At 45.0% G+C, this 15,695-nt stretch overlaps 1 protein-coding gene across 1 annotated transcript in view; it reads left to right on the plus strand.

The window, feature by feature from the left end:
* The window catches only part of LOC138553513 (extracellular calcium-sensing receptor-like), a 421,273-nt gene that overhangs the window by 77,203 nt on the left and 328,375 nt on the right, over positions 1-15,695 (plus strand). The window contains exons 3-4 of the mRNA XM_069642542.1: positions 10,920-11,211; positions 13,463-14,299. Of these exons, the coding sequence (XP_069498643.1) occupies positions 10,920-11,211; positions 13,463-14,299 (1,129 nt within the window). The remainder of the gene's footprint in view (positions 1-10,919; positions 11,212-13,462; positions 14,300-15,695) is intronic.

Raw genomic sequence — 15,695 nt, forward strand, 5'->3', positions numbered from 1 at the left:
CTCAGCAAAAGTGGCCAAGTTGTCAATGGCCTGTTGCTCTCCAAGAAAACAGTATCGTCCGCTTATGAAATCCACGGTATGACCTCGCCTGCTATACAGGGAGGAAAAAGCAGGGGCACAAGAAAGTTCCCCTGCATCAAACGCCTATTAGCAGACATGGGAGCGGTGACTTCACCTTCCTGGGAGAGTCCAACTATAATATTCATATCGATGTATAGGAACTTGATGAAATATAATAATTGCCTATCAATGCCCCTCCACTCCGATTTGGCACACAAAGTAGATTGGTGCTCCATCGGCCCCATACAAAACATCTGCAGCAAATAAACGTAAAGTCCATATGCCTGTACTCTCCAGTGCCCTTTCCTGAAACTCAGTTGTTGTAACCGTAGGAACTTCTCATCCCAAACCCACCTTTTCAGTAAACGTACTAGTAGTAGTGTGGCAAACATTTTGCTTGCCGAATCTAGCATTGCTAGCCGTCTAAAATTGCTGGGGTCTGTAAATGACCCACGCTTGTGAACTGGGATCAAGATAGAGCTGAGCCAGCTGCTTGGTAGAACATCCTGCGTACAGATATTAAAATATGCATCATACAGCACTCTGGCCCAAAATTGGGGATTAGATTTGAATACTATATTTGCCAGACCATCGGGGCCAGAGACCCTCCATGGTTTAAGTTTAGTCAAGATCTCAAGAATATCTGAAATATCAATATTCAGAGCCGCCCATCTCAGTAAATTTGACCACTGTTTCAATGCTCCCCTCGTCCCAGTGTAAGCTTTTAACATGGGAATGCCACTCCACTTCTGCGATACCACATAACTCTTTCCGAGTTATGGCAGACATACAAGTACGATACAGTTGCCAAGATGCACGCGAGTCATGTGTTCTCATCAGCCCATACACCATTATCCAATTAGATGATTTTTTTACTCAATTTATGTCTGCAAAGCCAATTCTTATACTTGGTGGCGATGGTCCCAATCACAGTCAGTGTCATATCTTTTTTAATCACAGGCACCTTTTTACGCTTCTCTTGCTTTTCAATGTGTATTTTATAATCAAAAAGCGGGTGGTTAACCTTACTCTGTACATTCATTTTAGCTGAGACTTGTAGCAAGGGCCTGATTACTTGCTATAACTCATGCAAATCCCCCGTGCAATGTTTTTGACATTTTTCAGGCATACACAACATATTGCAAAAATATTGGTTGACCCTTTTCACGTTAGCCTCTGACCATACAATTCAGTTACCCTGTACCGTGACCGCCGCCTTACATAGGTCAGTTTTTCTGTTCTTAAGTTTGTCAGAATGAAGTCATACTTTTAGCATTGCATGATCACTAAATGGAGTGTGAACAATTTGATAATTCCACATAATTCCACATTGCATATCTGTAACAAAAATACAGTCCAGGTAGGCAGAACATCGACCATTAGACCAGGTGACGACCTCCATTATGTTAGAGCTCTCACTCGTGATCAATGGGACAAGATTAAATTCTGCTAAAACTTCTGTCCATTTTCGTCCCCTGTTTAACAATGTTTGGGCATGGGTGGAAAGTCGTGTGGCCATATCTTCTACTTGGGCACCCCCCAAGGCTAGACACTCTTCGTCCATGGGGATACAATGTGCATCAAAATCCCTAGCAACCATAATACATCTGCTGGGATTTTGTAGCCTTTGATATGTCAGTAACTCTGACACCCACCTCAGCAGAGCTTCAGTCGGTTTGGGTCTTTTTGACCTAAAAAATGTGACCTCATCATAGTTGATCTAATTTATTTGACCTTTTTTTCGGTCTAAAATGCAGGGGGGAGACTCCCCGCAAACCCTCCACTTCCCCTAAACCTAATCTATACCCTTACCCACCCCCATATATATATTTCATTAAATTTGACCGAAGAAAAGGACAAAAAAATTAAGTCAAATGTTTTAGGTCAATTATGCTAATACCCTTCAGTCAAGGTACAATCACACAGGTTAAGTATTAAGGTACACACATTTTTAGCTGTGAGTCTCAATCTCTACAGCAAGGCAGTTAATATTGACCGACTGGAAAATGAGATTTTCTGCCACTCATCTTTGTCTAAGACCAATGCACAGGCCTCCCATAGGTCTCCTCATTCGTGCCTTTGGTGCTAGTTAATAATAGATTTGATAGCCATCCAGGGTTATAGATGACATGAGCCATGTCTCCTGCAGGAGGAAGATATCCGACTTCACCAAGACATCATATCATGCAGGTGGAGACGTGAAAGAACTGAAGCCCTGTGTGTTACGCAATAACAACTGACCTGTGGAAACAATTTCTGTATGTAAATAATTCTCTCCTCCCATATCCGGAACCCATTGGTCCTCTCTGTGAGATTGGGGACAACCTTTGAATAATTTCTGCTCTTGTCTCATCTTTCCCTTGGGCCACAAAGGTTTAACAGGTGGCTTTTTCCCATTGCCATTCCTGCCCGTCACTGTAGTCTCACAGCTTACTTCATTAGCAGTGTCCTGTTGCAACTTATCATGTAACACATCACATAAAGTTTCTTTGCAGATAGGATTATTTTCTTCACCACCATTCGACTCACAAATGTTACCACCGCCCAATTGGTCTGTCTAAGGTAGGGCGGAAGTATGACATTTTCAATGTCTTGCGATGTCATGATTTGTAGCTCCCTAAATTGCTGAAAGAGGAGTATCAAGTTCCCTTTATTCAAGTAGGTGGACTACTCTGTAGGTATGATTTCCTCAATCTGAATGTTGTGTGAGTAGTACGAAGGTACAGTGGTGAAAGATTCAGGGTGGATCTTATCTGTACTCGACATGTTGAGCCTTTGAAGCTCAGCATGAGGCCTCTCTACTCCCAATACATGTGTATGCTCATAGGAAAGGTGCACAGCCGAACTTTTTGTGGTTGCCTCTACATCAGTGGACCCTGTTAATGCCCGGGCAGTTTCCAAGGCAGAAGGCTTCTCGCACTGCACCCCAACATCTGATTTTCCCTTGCCATGAGAGTGTAGATGGAATTAAGGTTTTCACTTTTGTTTGAGAGGTGCCCTTCAGGTCATGCTGCAGGGCAGATTCAACCTCTGTATACTGGAGCCATTTGTCCAATGTGCCGTGTTGTACTGAGCAGGGCTTTAAGTTCAGGCTTTTCCTGATGATGTTTGATCCCGCTTCATTAACGTGGTCTGTTCTTTTTGTTCTGTTAGACGTCCCTGCAAGCTCTCCCGCGTTTTTTGTTGGCCTACCTAATGGTTGTTTTTTTGGCTGCCCGCGTCTTGGTCTTATTTGTTCTTTTCCTACGTTTGCAGGATCGCTTAGTTGAGATTTCCATACCTGCTCCCCATATGTAATTGCTGTTTCCCATCAGCTATGTCTTTGGAGATCATTGGTGCAGCATGTTTAATATATTGTAGTCATTAAATATATGCTCATCTTCCTCCAACTCTACCTTCCTTTCACCTATCCCACCTCCCTGGTTCACACCAACCGGGCTGTTAGTTAAGATGACATCCACTACCCTGGCCAAGATACTTTTAAAGGTTCTTTGTTCATTGGCCATGATAGAACAAAGGCCAAAGATCGCATCCATGGTTACCGCTATGGTGTTCAACATAGGGACGAAATCAGTTTTTGTTCAATCTATTGTTTTTGTCAACAGTGCTACCCTAGTTGTCAGAACTGGAGGTTTCTTCATCTTCTAATCCGGTAGTTACAAGACACTCAAGTAGTCGCTGATAGATTTGTGGGAGGAAGAGAGCCCAGGACTTCCTCCGAGGGCTGTGGCCCCACTAACGAAGCCTGCAGCAGATTCAAGCACATGTTTAATAATGAGTGATTGTTATCTAAATTGCTGAAATATGTAGGGGATGCCATCAGTGATGTTGTACCCATTGTCCTGACCGTGGCGAGTATGGGGAAGAAGTTAGTAATGTTTTCCCGTTCTCGTTGCTGTGTGTCAATTAATTTTGTGACATCTATCTCTTAACTGAGTTGCTGGTCAGAATTGTCCAAAATGACAATCTCGAATGCCGACCTGTCTTCTGTGTTCAAACATGGCCCTCCACTTGTCCGGGGACTAGAGGCTCTTGTAGGTATTTCAGGGACCAACACCCTGGAAGCTTTATTTCGGTGTACCCTAGGGACTGTTTGAATCCTTCGGTCCACCCCTGTATGTTGGCTCACTCTGTTTCACAAAGAATATGTGTGTGGAAGGAGCAGCTTGGTAGTCTTTTGCTTATTATCTACTCCCTCCATTATAGCCCATTACAAGGACAATCTGAGCATGTTTTATAAATACTCACTATTTCCTGTGAGGGGGAAACCGCTCCCAATACTTGAGGCCACTCCTTAATGCCTCCTGAAGCCGGCTGCTCCCCCGGGCACCGCGCGGACCACTACAGCCCACTCTCTACTGCCTCTCCATGCCTTATACACGTGTGTCTTTGGAAGTACAATTACTTCCTATCCACACTCTATGCTTCTCCCTCCACTCTCTCCTCTTCCTCTGGCCCCGTTGCGGCCACCCCCTCCCTTCTCTGCCTTTCCTCTCTTCTCCCCTGACAAGGTTTCTAGACAAGTACAATCTATGAAAACCTCATCTAAGCAGTTTCTTACCTGTTCCTCCAAAACCATCAAGGACCACATTGACACCCTTGCTGCCGCCTTGTCTGAATTATGCAAGCACTCTTTCGCCTCTGGAACCTTCCCTTCCCCCCTTAAGCACTCTCTTGTGCACCCTCTCCTCAAGGAACCCTCAGCCGACCCCTCCTTTCTGGCTAATTATCGCCCTATCTCTATCACTCCTTTCCTGGGCCCACTCCTGGAAAAGATGGCCATCTCCTAGCTTAATCCTCGCACTGAATCTGTTGGTTGTCTCCATGACCATCAGTCTGGCTTCAGAGCAGCCACAAGCACCGAAACTGTTCTCCTGAATATCCGTGAAGACCTGCTCTCCAACCTTGATTCCAACCTCCCCTCTGTCCTCATCCCACTGGATCTCTCTTCTGCCTTTGACACAGTCAACCATGCCAACCGGCTCCCTGATAATCTGGGTATCACTGATCAGGCTCTGGCCTGGCTGACTTCCTTCCTCTCTGACCGACACTCCCAGGTCCAACTTGGGTCAGTGCTCTCCTCTATCTCTCTCTCCACCTGTGGTGTTCCCCAGGCGTCTAACCTTTTTTCCTGGTTGTTCAACGAATACCTGGCACCTCTTGCCCTCCGCATTGCTGCTCTCTGCCCCAACTTCCAGTGTTATGCAGATGACACCCAGGTCACCTTCATGCTCCCCTCTGCCTCCTCCTCTGCTTCTGTCATACCTGACTATCTGTCTGCAATCCAGGCGTTGTGCGCTGCCAATGATCTCTGCCTGAATGCCAGTAAGACAGAGATCCTTCTCATCGGCACACCTGCACCCACCTTTCCAGCCACTCTCTTCCCAGTCTCCCTTGGCGCTCTTCCTGCTGCCTCCTGTGAGGCTAAGAACCTCAGGGTTAGCTTTGACTCCATGCTCTCCTATCTCCCCTAACATTTCTGACATCTCTAAGAAGTCAAACTACCAACTGCACCACTGCAGAGGTATTCTTCATTTCCTCTCCTTCCCCCAGAAGTTCACTGTCTCCAGAACCCTGGTTCTCTCCAGGCTGGACTACTGTAACAGCATCTTTTTAAATCTATCCTCCTCTACTCTCTGTTCTGCTGCAACTCATCCAGAACAGGACTGCTAGATTTGTCCCTGGCCTCCAGCCCAGGGATCATATCTCTCCAGCACTGAAATCCCTCCATTGGCTCCCAGTGGCTGCAAGGATCAAATTCAAGACCCTTTGCATTGTCAACAAGGCCTTCTTGGCCTGGGACAAAAATACCTCCAGCTTTCTCTTCAGAAGTATCTTCCTTCCCGAGTTATTTGCTCTTCCAACTCCCTGAGGGTCAGTCGCTTTTCTAAGCAACGAGTTGGGGGCAGATCTCTCTCTTCGGCCGGCGCCTCCCTCTGGAACAGCCTCCCTGCCGCTCTGAAACTTGAACAGAACCATCTCTGGTTCCAGAAGCAGCTCAAGACTTTCCCCTTTACTTCTGCCTTCTTTCTTCCACTTCCCTGTAGATCTCCTGCCTGATAATGCACTGGTTTACCTGGCTACCCTCTGAACCACTGACCCAGGTCCCTGCCCTCCCAGTTGCACACCTGTACTGCCGCCTGGCAACCCTTCACTTGGGGCTGTATCTGCATCCCTGCAGTCCCCCTACTTGTACTTACCCAACACTTGTTGCCTTCACTTAATCTGTGCGCTGCCACCTGCGGGCTCCATTTTCTTTTCTTATGTCTTGATCCTATGTCTCGCACTTCTCCTCCTTCTCTCCTTCCCCTGGCACTTTTCCCCTCCCTCTCTCCCACACTTGCGTGATCTCAATGTCACTTGGCCTATTAAGATCATTGTCTTGTCCTCTCTTGTGCCCCTCCCTTGCCTCGTCGTGCCTTGAAACACTTGTGTATAGGTGCGCTTTAAATCAAATATTTCTTATTATGTCATATCTGCTAGCCAACTCACTATAATCAATGAAAACAGCTACTAGCCCTCTTCTCCTACAGCGGTCTGTAGACGGAACAGATCAGCAGGACCCAGTCATGATCCAAAACCAGACAGACACAGGAGGGGAGATGTAAAGCTAAGGGAGGCTCTGTGAGCCTAGTTCTGACACTTATTTTTTGCCCGCTTACTCAGCTCTTATCAATGCAGATCGGATGTAATATATGAGGCAGGGCCCCCACACAGCACTCAGGTTTATGGGTTCTCAGGCTCCCTTAATACACACTGCAGGAGGTCCACTTCTCTGGATGCGAAGCTTCGCGGCAATGGCTCAGCTACTCTTCGCCTCACCCTGGTCTTACAGAACGCCAAACAGAACACTAGAGGAAAGGACCACAAAACCGTTACCATGGATGTGTCAAGCCACACTGTTCCTAGAACGCTGTGATATGCTAACAGCCGCTTCCGACACACCCAGATTTACCCAGGACAGCTGAAAGTCATCCAAAAGATTAGTTATAAAGTGATAGCCTGAGCATCCATCTACCCCAATGAGCAGGTGTGCGAGCTGTAGTTTAACTCTAAATGTGTCTACATTGTGGGGAGCAGCTGTGGGTGGTGGCAGCAATGGCCGGGAACTGCCCGCCAGCAGTGTCACAAGTGTGCTAGAATATATTTCTGCCGTGGAACTTACTTTCTTAAAAATTAAGCACTGGTTGGTATGACTAGCCACACAAATATACCTGCCTCCTCCAATTGCCTAGGCAGTGTTCGGGCATCCGGCTTTGTTTTAGCTTGTGTAGGAAACCATACAAAATGGCTTCATTTCCCCATTTTAGGAAATAGGCAGGCTCATCTGAATGGTTAGACTGACATACAGCTGAAACCATATCAATCTAGTACCTCTCTACCACTGGATGACTGTGAGTCAAGGCTTTTGCAGTGTTTCCTTTTTCCAGTCTTTTCTCCCTTCTACACCTGCCTACAACACCTCTCCTTTCCTCTCTATCAAGTTTATCAGTTCCTTCCCTCCTTCCCCATGTCTCGCCTCCTCAGGGCCGAACCACACAGCTCATTCTTTTTCTTCAACTTTCTCCCTCTTCCTCCTTTTTAAATTTGCTAGCTTTCACCCTGTTCCTTCCCTCACCCCTGCTCCTTTCATTCATCAATCTCCATTTCTCTCATTTTTCCTTCTCCTTCCAGTTCTAACATTCATATTGCCTCTCCTCCTCCGACTCTTTCTTATGTCCTCCTCTGCACTCCTTCTCCTCTCTTCTGCTCTTCCCTGTAACCACTCGGGTCTTCTTTCTGCCTCCTTTGCTCTTCTCTCTTCCGCTCTCTGTTCTCCTACGTTTGGTTTTCCCTCTCCTGCCTTCGCTCTTTGGTCTCCCATCTCCACTCTTGCTCTCCTGCCTTTCTTTTCCTTCTCTATACTCTCTCCACTTTACTGTCTCTCCACCTCACCATAACACCAAGCTTTGTTCGCTGTCTTTTGTGCCATACTCCTAATCCCACAACTCTTGGCGTGGTAACCAATGTGATTGATGACGGCATGTATACAAACTACACATTTGCCAGTTTCTACCACTCAGCTGGTGGCCTGCCCCATGGCTCCTTCCACTGATATTATTGCACCTCCTAAAGAAAGAGAAGGTTCCCTATTGGAGAACTCCTGTCCCCTGCAATAGTGCAGGGGACAGGACTTCCCTAATAGGGAACCTTCTCTTTCTTTGTTCTATATACAACCCATGTGCCAGGGTTGTTTGTTTCTCCTCCGCACCTGAAACCACAATATCCTTCTTCGTTATTTTGATGAAATCTTCCAGACTAAACTACAATATGTATAAAAACATCATCCTTACTTTAGGAGTGCTTAGTGTTAGTATTTTGGATTATTTTACCTCTTGCCAGCATATTGGATTGACTCTTAGGCGTGCCAGCCTTCCTGTGGGTTATAGTGATCGGGAACATTTGCTTTTCACAATCGGATTAGGGTTTCAGTTTTCCATATTCTGCAGAAAGCTGGGCCGTGCAGGACTTCACAGATGTGCTTCCAAACAGCCCTTGTGGTCTGTTGTCATTTGTAAAACCAGATGTCCCTATTCCTACCCTGAGTTTCCTGGGACCCCTCAGTAACAGGTCAGTGGGCCATGTTCACCTTCATCCCAAATTTACTATTTCTTTTTATATTTTTTATAAGACCACAGTTTCCTGCTCTGCCAGGAAGCTTTAGTGTAACCAGTTTTAGTCACATAATCAATGTTGGCGACGGTCTGGGTACTCTGCAGGATCTGCCATTTCTCCCCACCAGGGTCTGCATCTCAGAGTGGGAGGCAGTGCCAGACCCCAATGATCTCCCTAATCCGAACCTTCACCTTCAGGTATGGGCCTTCATCACAGCCCACAAACCATTACATAAATCCACACCTAGGCTACACAAAGCGCATACAATTATCCCATCAAAATTGCACCCCACCTTAAGTAGACACCCTCTCAAGCATCCTCCACCCTAATGTACCATTCCTTCAGAAAACAAAAAAGCAACATTAATTCATATAACACAGTAAACACAGAGATACAACTCATAATATACACCCACAACAAACAATGCACATATCACCCAATGCACTAAGTGCACATTAATAAAAATCCAGAAAGGATCAACACACACACACAAACATAAATGATAGTTTGTAGTAGTATTTTATTAAGGGATGGTCACTATATGTATGGTCTAAGTAGTAACTCAAACTCACTTAATCTACTTTCCATCCCCTCTCCCACTCGCTTGCAGGATAGTGATTGTGGGGCTTTCCTGGAGCCGCTCAATGGTTTGATAAGGGACAATATGGTGGGTTTGTTCCTTAACCTTAGGTAGAAGGGCAGGTTTGCGGCATGACCTTTTTCAGTCCTGTATCCAACAACTCAAAACAAAGGAATAACACTGTAACAGAAGGGCTTCTTTTCGAAACCCGAGAGAAGAACACCAAAAGAAAGTTCTTAGGATTTTCAACAGTTCTATAATCTAGGCTTCCTCCCTGAAAAATAGACTTTTTTTTGTCATTTTCCATCCACGAGTATTTAAGTGTCCGTTGCATGTGTTTCATTTCACCAATGACATCTTGTACATCATCATCACTTAATCGCCAGGATCCAGCTACAGGGATCAAACATTGTTTGCCACTCTCCAAATTAGGGTGATTACTTGGAAGAGGCTAGTGCCTATCAAGCTCATGATCCAATGTTGTTTGAGCTGGGATTTTGGCTAGTTATCTGGTGGTAGGGCCTTCCAGTTCTGCCCTAGTGGATTCTCACAGGTTCCAAAACCCCCTGTGGGCTATCTTCCACATGCTCCACAACAATCCTGCTCCTCAGGTATTCTCTATTCCCCTGCTTCTGCTGCTGCTGTGCTGAGCCTCAAACTTAGCTCCTATCACCCTCTCGCTATGTGATTGTTCCTTCTCCTCTCCACCAGAAATGTAGCATACCTTGGGGATCCTTCCCTCTGCTCTAGCCTTCCCAGGCTTCTCCTTCTCTCTGCCTCTATCAAGACAACATTCTATTCTTGTTCTATCACCACTTTCTCATGTTTGTATCCTCTTACTTCTGCTTCCTTGATATCTCTTGCCACCTCCTACTGTTGTCTCACCACCTTCTTCTCCCGATATCTTCCCCCTCCTGCTCTCTCACCATCTCTTCCTCCTAAGAACCAGCAACCTCTCCTAACGTCTCATCACTTCTTCCTTTTGATGTTTTACAACATCCTACTAATGTCTCTCCACCTCTTCCTGGTTATCATGAACCCCTTCCTCCTGATATTTCACCACATCACCCTCCTAATATCTCACCACCACCACCTGATGTCTCCCCTCCTATTCTTGATGTTGCACCACCTCTCCTCCTGATATGTTACCAACTCCTCTTGATACATCACCAAACCACTCCCTTGTAGCTCTACTTACTCTGTACTTGACCCCTATAACCTATGCTCCATCTCGACAACCCACACCCTTCTGCCAACGACCATGTCTTTTTAGGTTTTTTTCCCTGTCTATCTTTCATACTTGCGAATGCTAATGGGATACGATCCTGGTGGGTGTCTATCCTGGCTGCAACTGTGCCATAAGGGCTATTATTGCCCGCTCAGGTCCACAGGCAAGGTTATTAATGCCTAAATATATATTCAGAGCTAAGAATTTGCCATATAGCTTGATTTGGCAGATTTCAACCAATTACTTTGTCTGTGCCGTTTCTTTAAGAGGGGTCAACTTGTATTTTGCAACTTGTATTCATCAAGTGAATGCCTTTGTCACTCACTCTCTCCTCCCAGCTTGCTGCCCTGCAGCAGAAGATGATATAGTAACACCCCATTTCTTTTCTTTCAACAGTATTCATATGGAGCAATATCAAAGTGTACTCGCCATGGTTTTTGCAACCAAGGAGATTAACCAGAATCTCAACATTCTACCTCAAGTCAAGCTGGGATTTCAAGTTTATGACTCTTGCTTTTCAGAAGCAGCAGCTATTGAGGGTTCTCTCTGGATGCTCTCGGGCCACCAAAAGACTGTGCCCAATTACAGCTGTATGGCAAATTTAAAAACTGCCGCCATCATTGGGGATTTATCGTCTGCGGGAACCCTGCCAGTAGCCAGAATCCTGGGTGTCAGCAGGTATCCTCAGGTACTGTATCAGGTAGACAGACAAATCTTGAATTGTCCAACAGCGATCCAGAATCCTTTGTTGTCCACGTAGCTGACTGCTATGTAGGGAGCATTTATGCACGGAACGGTTTATAAAAGTAAACAAGATATTTATTTAGCTAATACTTCATTAGAAATGTTTCTTCTCAAATAATCATGCTCAATGTAATGGAAGTACTGGACTAGAAATGCTTGGACCTATTTGGGTGCACAATCTGAAACCGTTGACATTATCATGTGGGGGGTGTATCCTGGAATGTTTAGCGGGGCCCTCTTTGCCTTTTTCCAAAAGGTTCTCCTAGGTGAGTGTGGTTAAAATTGTAAACACTACTTGCATGCAACAATCTCTGCCCTGCCATAGAGGTGCAGTTCCATGGATCCTCAGGTCTCTATGTCATAAAGGGAAATTTGCTTGCGAAAGCAAATTAGGCTCTTTTATATGGAAAATTCCTCAATAAAATAAGTGGACGCCCCCTCTATGAAGGCTTCGTTACTTAATCTGGAAGGTACCTGCAGTATTACACAAGAGGCAAAAAGGACCCTCATATAATGCTAGATTGTCTATCCAGCAATAAAGGGGGCACAATTCATCTTGTCCTGAAACAAGAAGGCTCTGCGGATAGTGGGAGATATTTGGGATTGGGGCATACACATATTAAAGGCAAACTTTCCGACTGACAATGGACCTAAAATGGTGGCAGAACACTCTTTATTCATAGATATCCCCTTGACCAGAAAACCTCCATAAACTTTACTTCTGGCTAACTGGTTTTTAAGTTTAAAAACACATCTATTGGTAGTCAAGAATTGTGAAGTCTAATTAGAATTATAATAGCCCAAGACAAGGTGCAAGGACTGGCGGGAGGGATCCAGTCAGGCGTTATAGGGTTAAAACGGCACCAGTGCTTTATGCTTCAGGGCTTCCACCGCAGAAAGTCTTGGTTAAAGCACAGTGAAATCTATGGAAGGCTTTCACTTCCTCGCTCCTATCTCAAGAAATCGGTTGGCCTTATTCAGACTCTAAAAAGGGGCAAAGTGTGCTTTCCTCTTAGTTGCCAAAGGAAATGAGTACTATTAGTACATTAGAATGGCTGCGAGCCATTTTAAATAAAGGGTCAGCAGAGGGTCTTAACCACTGTTGCCAAACTTAATGTCTCTCGCCCAACATTTGCCTCAAACCTTAGTGCCTCCCTTGGATAACCTTCTACTTGGGCGATGCTCACTAGAAGGTCCTTTGCACTTTCTCATCCTTAATTAACGTGTGCGTACGTGGTTGATGTTGTATTATTTGTTATTTACAGTACTGTTGATCACTATGATGTCAGTGTAGAATAAGGGACTGTTGAAGGTTGCTAGATCAGGCCAAGGAGCCAATAGGATGTACTTGCTATTGTAAGAACACATTACATTTACTTATGAGTTGAGCACATCCTTGTATACAGGGACTTTCCAGACGTAGGAAGTGTGAATAAGGAGCATCCCTAATAAAACATGTAACAAAAATGAAGCATTTAAAATATTGTCACATTTATAAGGTATAGGTGTAGATATAGATATGAATGTTTGACCAGCTCACCACACAGCAACCATTATATTTTAAAGGTCAGCACGCTTTCTTTAGACAATGAACATACGTATGTGACCATGCTTTCAGACCTAGAATTTTAGTTTTTTCTCGACTATTTGCATCTTGTAAACCACGTGCTAAGGAACAACAAAGAACAAGAGACATTCTCCAGCTGACAATATAATCCCACACAGACTAATTGGAAATGAGGTACAGAATTCTCTGGGAAGAGCACGCTTCTGAGGTGCATGCCCTTTCCGAGGGATTCCACTGATTTGCCTCGTGATACCCCTAGCTGCATTATGAGGTGAATGCGTTTCAATATTAGATCAGCATTTGTGCCTGCCGTGCACAAAACATGGTTGCCACCGTTGCAGAGGTGCACGGGCCGAGAAGCAGGTGCAGTTCATAGGGATCCCTACCTACATCTAAACACTCAGGCAGGCGGATAAGCATTTGGATTCCTGCTTGCAGTGGGGAAACACCCCACGGATTCTCACTATGGTTTCCTCTCTGTGTGGTAAATCAGAACTTAAATGGTGCGGGTACGCAAAGTTTCTCAACGTTTTTTATTTAAATGCAAATCATTATACACCATTAACAAAATGAAAGTGAAAATGTGTTCTAAGATGAATCATAGTGAATGTTGTTTTTTCCCTACCAGATCAGCTATGGGGCAGGTCTGTCCTCCTTGAGTGATAAAGTTCAGTTTCCTTCTTTTCTCCGGACTATTGCAAGTGCTGGCTCTCGGGCTCATGCTTTCATAGAGATGTTGCTCCACTTTGGTTGGACCTGGATAGGAATTCTGGCTGCGGACAATGACTATGGGCTTGAGAATGGCCAGAAACTACTGGAAGAGGCTCCAAAGAATGGCATTTGCATAGAATTCTTTGAAACCCTTGCCACACAGACAACACAAAAATCATTATCGCATGCCGTCAAAGTCATACAGCAGTCTACATCAAGGGTTATAGTATGCTTCACCTTTTCTGCACAAATGATTTCTCTTTTGAAAGAAATTGCTTTGAAAAATCTCACTGGCAAAGTTTGGGTTGCAAACACAAGTTGGTTTCCCTCTCCAGTATTTGCCATTAAAGACTTGTGGCAAACACTGCACGGCACAGTGGGATTTGCAGTGTATAGTGGAGAGATACCAATGTTTAAAGAATTCCTATATAGCATCCATCCTTCAAAGTTTACCAATGATATCTTCATGAAACAGTTCTGGGAACGCGCATTTAGCTGCCAATGGAAAGAGGATTTGAACACCACAGATGCTGGAAAGACACCAGACGGAAAGACACAATGTAGCCGGATCGAAAGATTGGACACTCTTGACGTGTCAGTATATGATGTGCACAACTTTAGATATCCTTATGCAGCATATAATGCCATCTATGCCTTAGCACAAGCGCTCCACAATCTGAAGGGTTGTACACCTACGAATGGACCTTTTGCCAATGGGACCTGTGCTGAGTATCCAGATTTTCAACCTTGGCAAGTGAGAATATCCTTAATGTTTTATTCTGAACTTGGTAAATGTCATTTATGGATATATCAACTTACTTAATATGACTTACATGAAATTAACCCACTTTAGAAAGCTGAAGACATTGGGGGTCATTATGAGTTTGGAGGTGGTGCTATTAGCACCATGGCTGCCTCCAAAGTCGTGTCCGGGTCCGGGTTCCTTGAATGGGGACTTACCGGGTCATTCCAACCTTGGAGGACCCGGTAAATCCCCATTCAAAATACCCATCCCCATTCCCATTCGAGCCCCCATAGGGCTCAATGGGAATGGCGAGGGAGCTAATAACGGGCCCGTTAATAACAGGCTCGTTATTAGTTCCCTGGTCCTTTAGCAGTCCCCACTAATGACGGCTGGTCCAGCCGGCCTTAGTGGGACCCGCTAAGGCACCTCGTAATGCGACGGTAAGGGGTTAACAGCACTGGCATCCTTACCGGCGCGTTAACTAACCCCTTACTGCCAGCCTCGTAATGAGGCCCATTGACTCCTGAAATAAGAATACTAGCTATTTACGTGTAAATCACAATCTGTCACTTGTAGTGATTTAAACGTAAAATGAGGCATACCACAAAACACTTTAATGCAGATGGTTGTAACATCACATCATGCCTTTTGGACTTAGGACTGCACCTGCCACTTTTCAGAGGTTGGCAAATCATGCCTTCAAGGGGTTGGAGGGCTTCTGTGTGTCTTACGTAGGAAACATAGCTGTCTTCAGCTCTAATTGGGAATAACATTTAAACGACCTTGAGGGTGGGTTGCATGCTCTGCAGGGAGCAAGCTCACCATTAAGACTTCAAAGTGCAAGATAAGGCAAAAACCTTTGGGGCAATGTGAGTGTGAGGATGGCGGGGCTACAGTTCACCATGTGCAGAGCAGGAACCCAGCGGTTCTTGTCTTAAATCTCCTTGTCACCTAGACTCAGATGATAGGTTTCCATGGCTTTACTGGGTCCTGTCCATATTTATCTGCTGTATATGTGACCAGAACAGTATTTCTGGCTTCCATCGCCTCCATCAAACTTCCTACATAGCTTGTTTGAACAAAGAGGTGTCACCGGGCATTACAAGGACTCAAACATGCCATGGTAAGAGCTCCGGTGTTGCAGACACCAGACTGCAGACAGGGACGGACTGTTCAAACGGACTCACCCAAAACCGAACAGGTGCTCAGTTGTTCCATCTTAGTCCCCAACTCAAGGACAGGGAGTTGATTTCATTGTTGATGTTTTACATTTATTACACACAAAATCACAGAGTTCATTGTATCCTGATAAAAAGGTGGATCACTGTTGAAAAGGAATGTTACACCATTGCCTGAGCTTTAAGTCACTTTGAATGCTGCCTTACATGGACAATGTTAACATTCC

The sequence above is a fragment of the Ambystoma mexicanum genome, unplaced genomic scaffold (genome assembly GCF_040938575.1).
Source record: "Ambystoma mexicanum isolate Mex_15411 unplaced genomic scaffold, UKY_AmexF1_1 Mex_scaf11, whole genome shotgun sequence".
Classification (NCBI taxonomy): Eukaryota; Metazoa; Chordata; class Amphibia; order Caudata; family Ambystomatidae; genus Ambystoma; species Ambystoma mexicanum.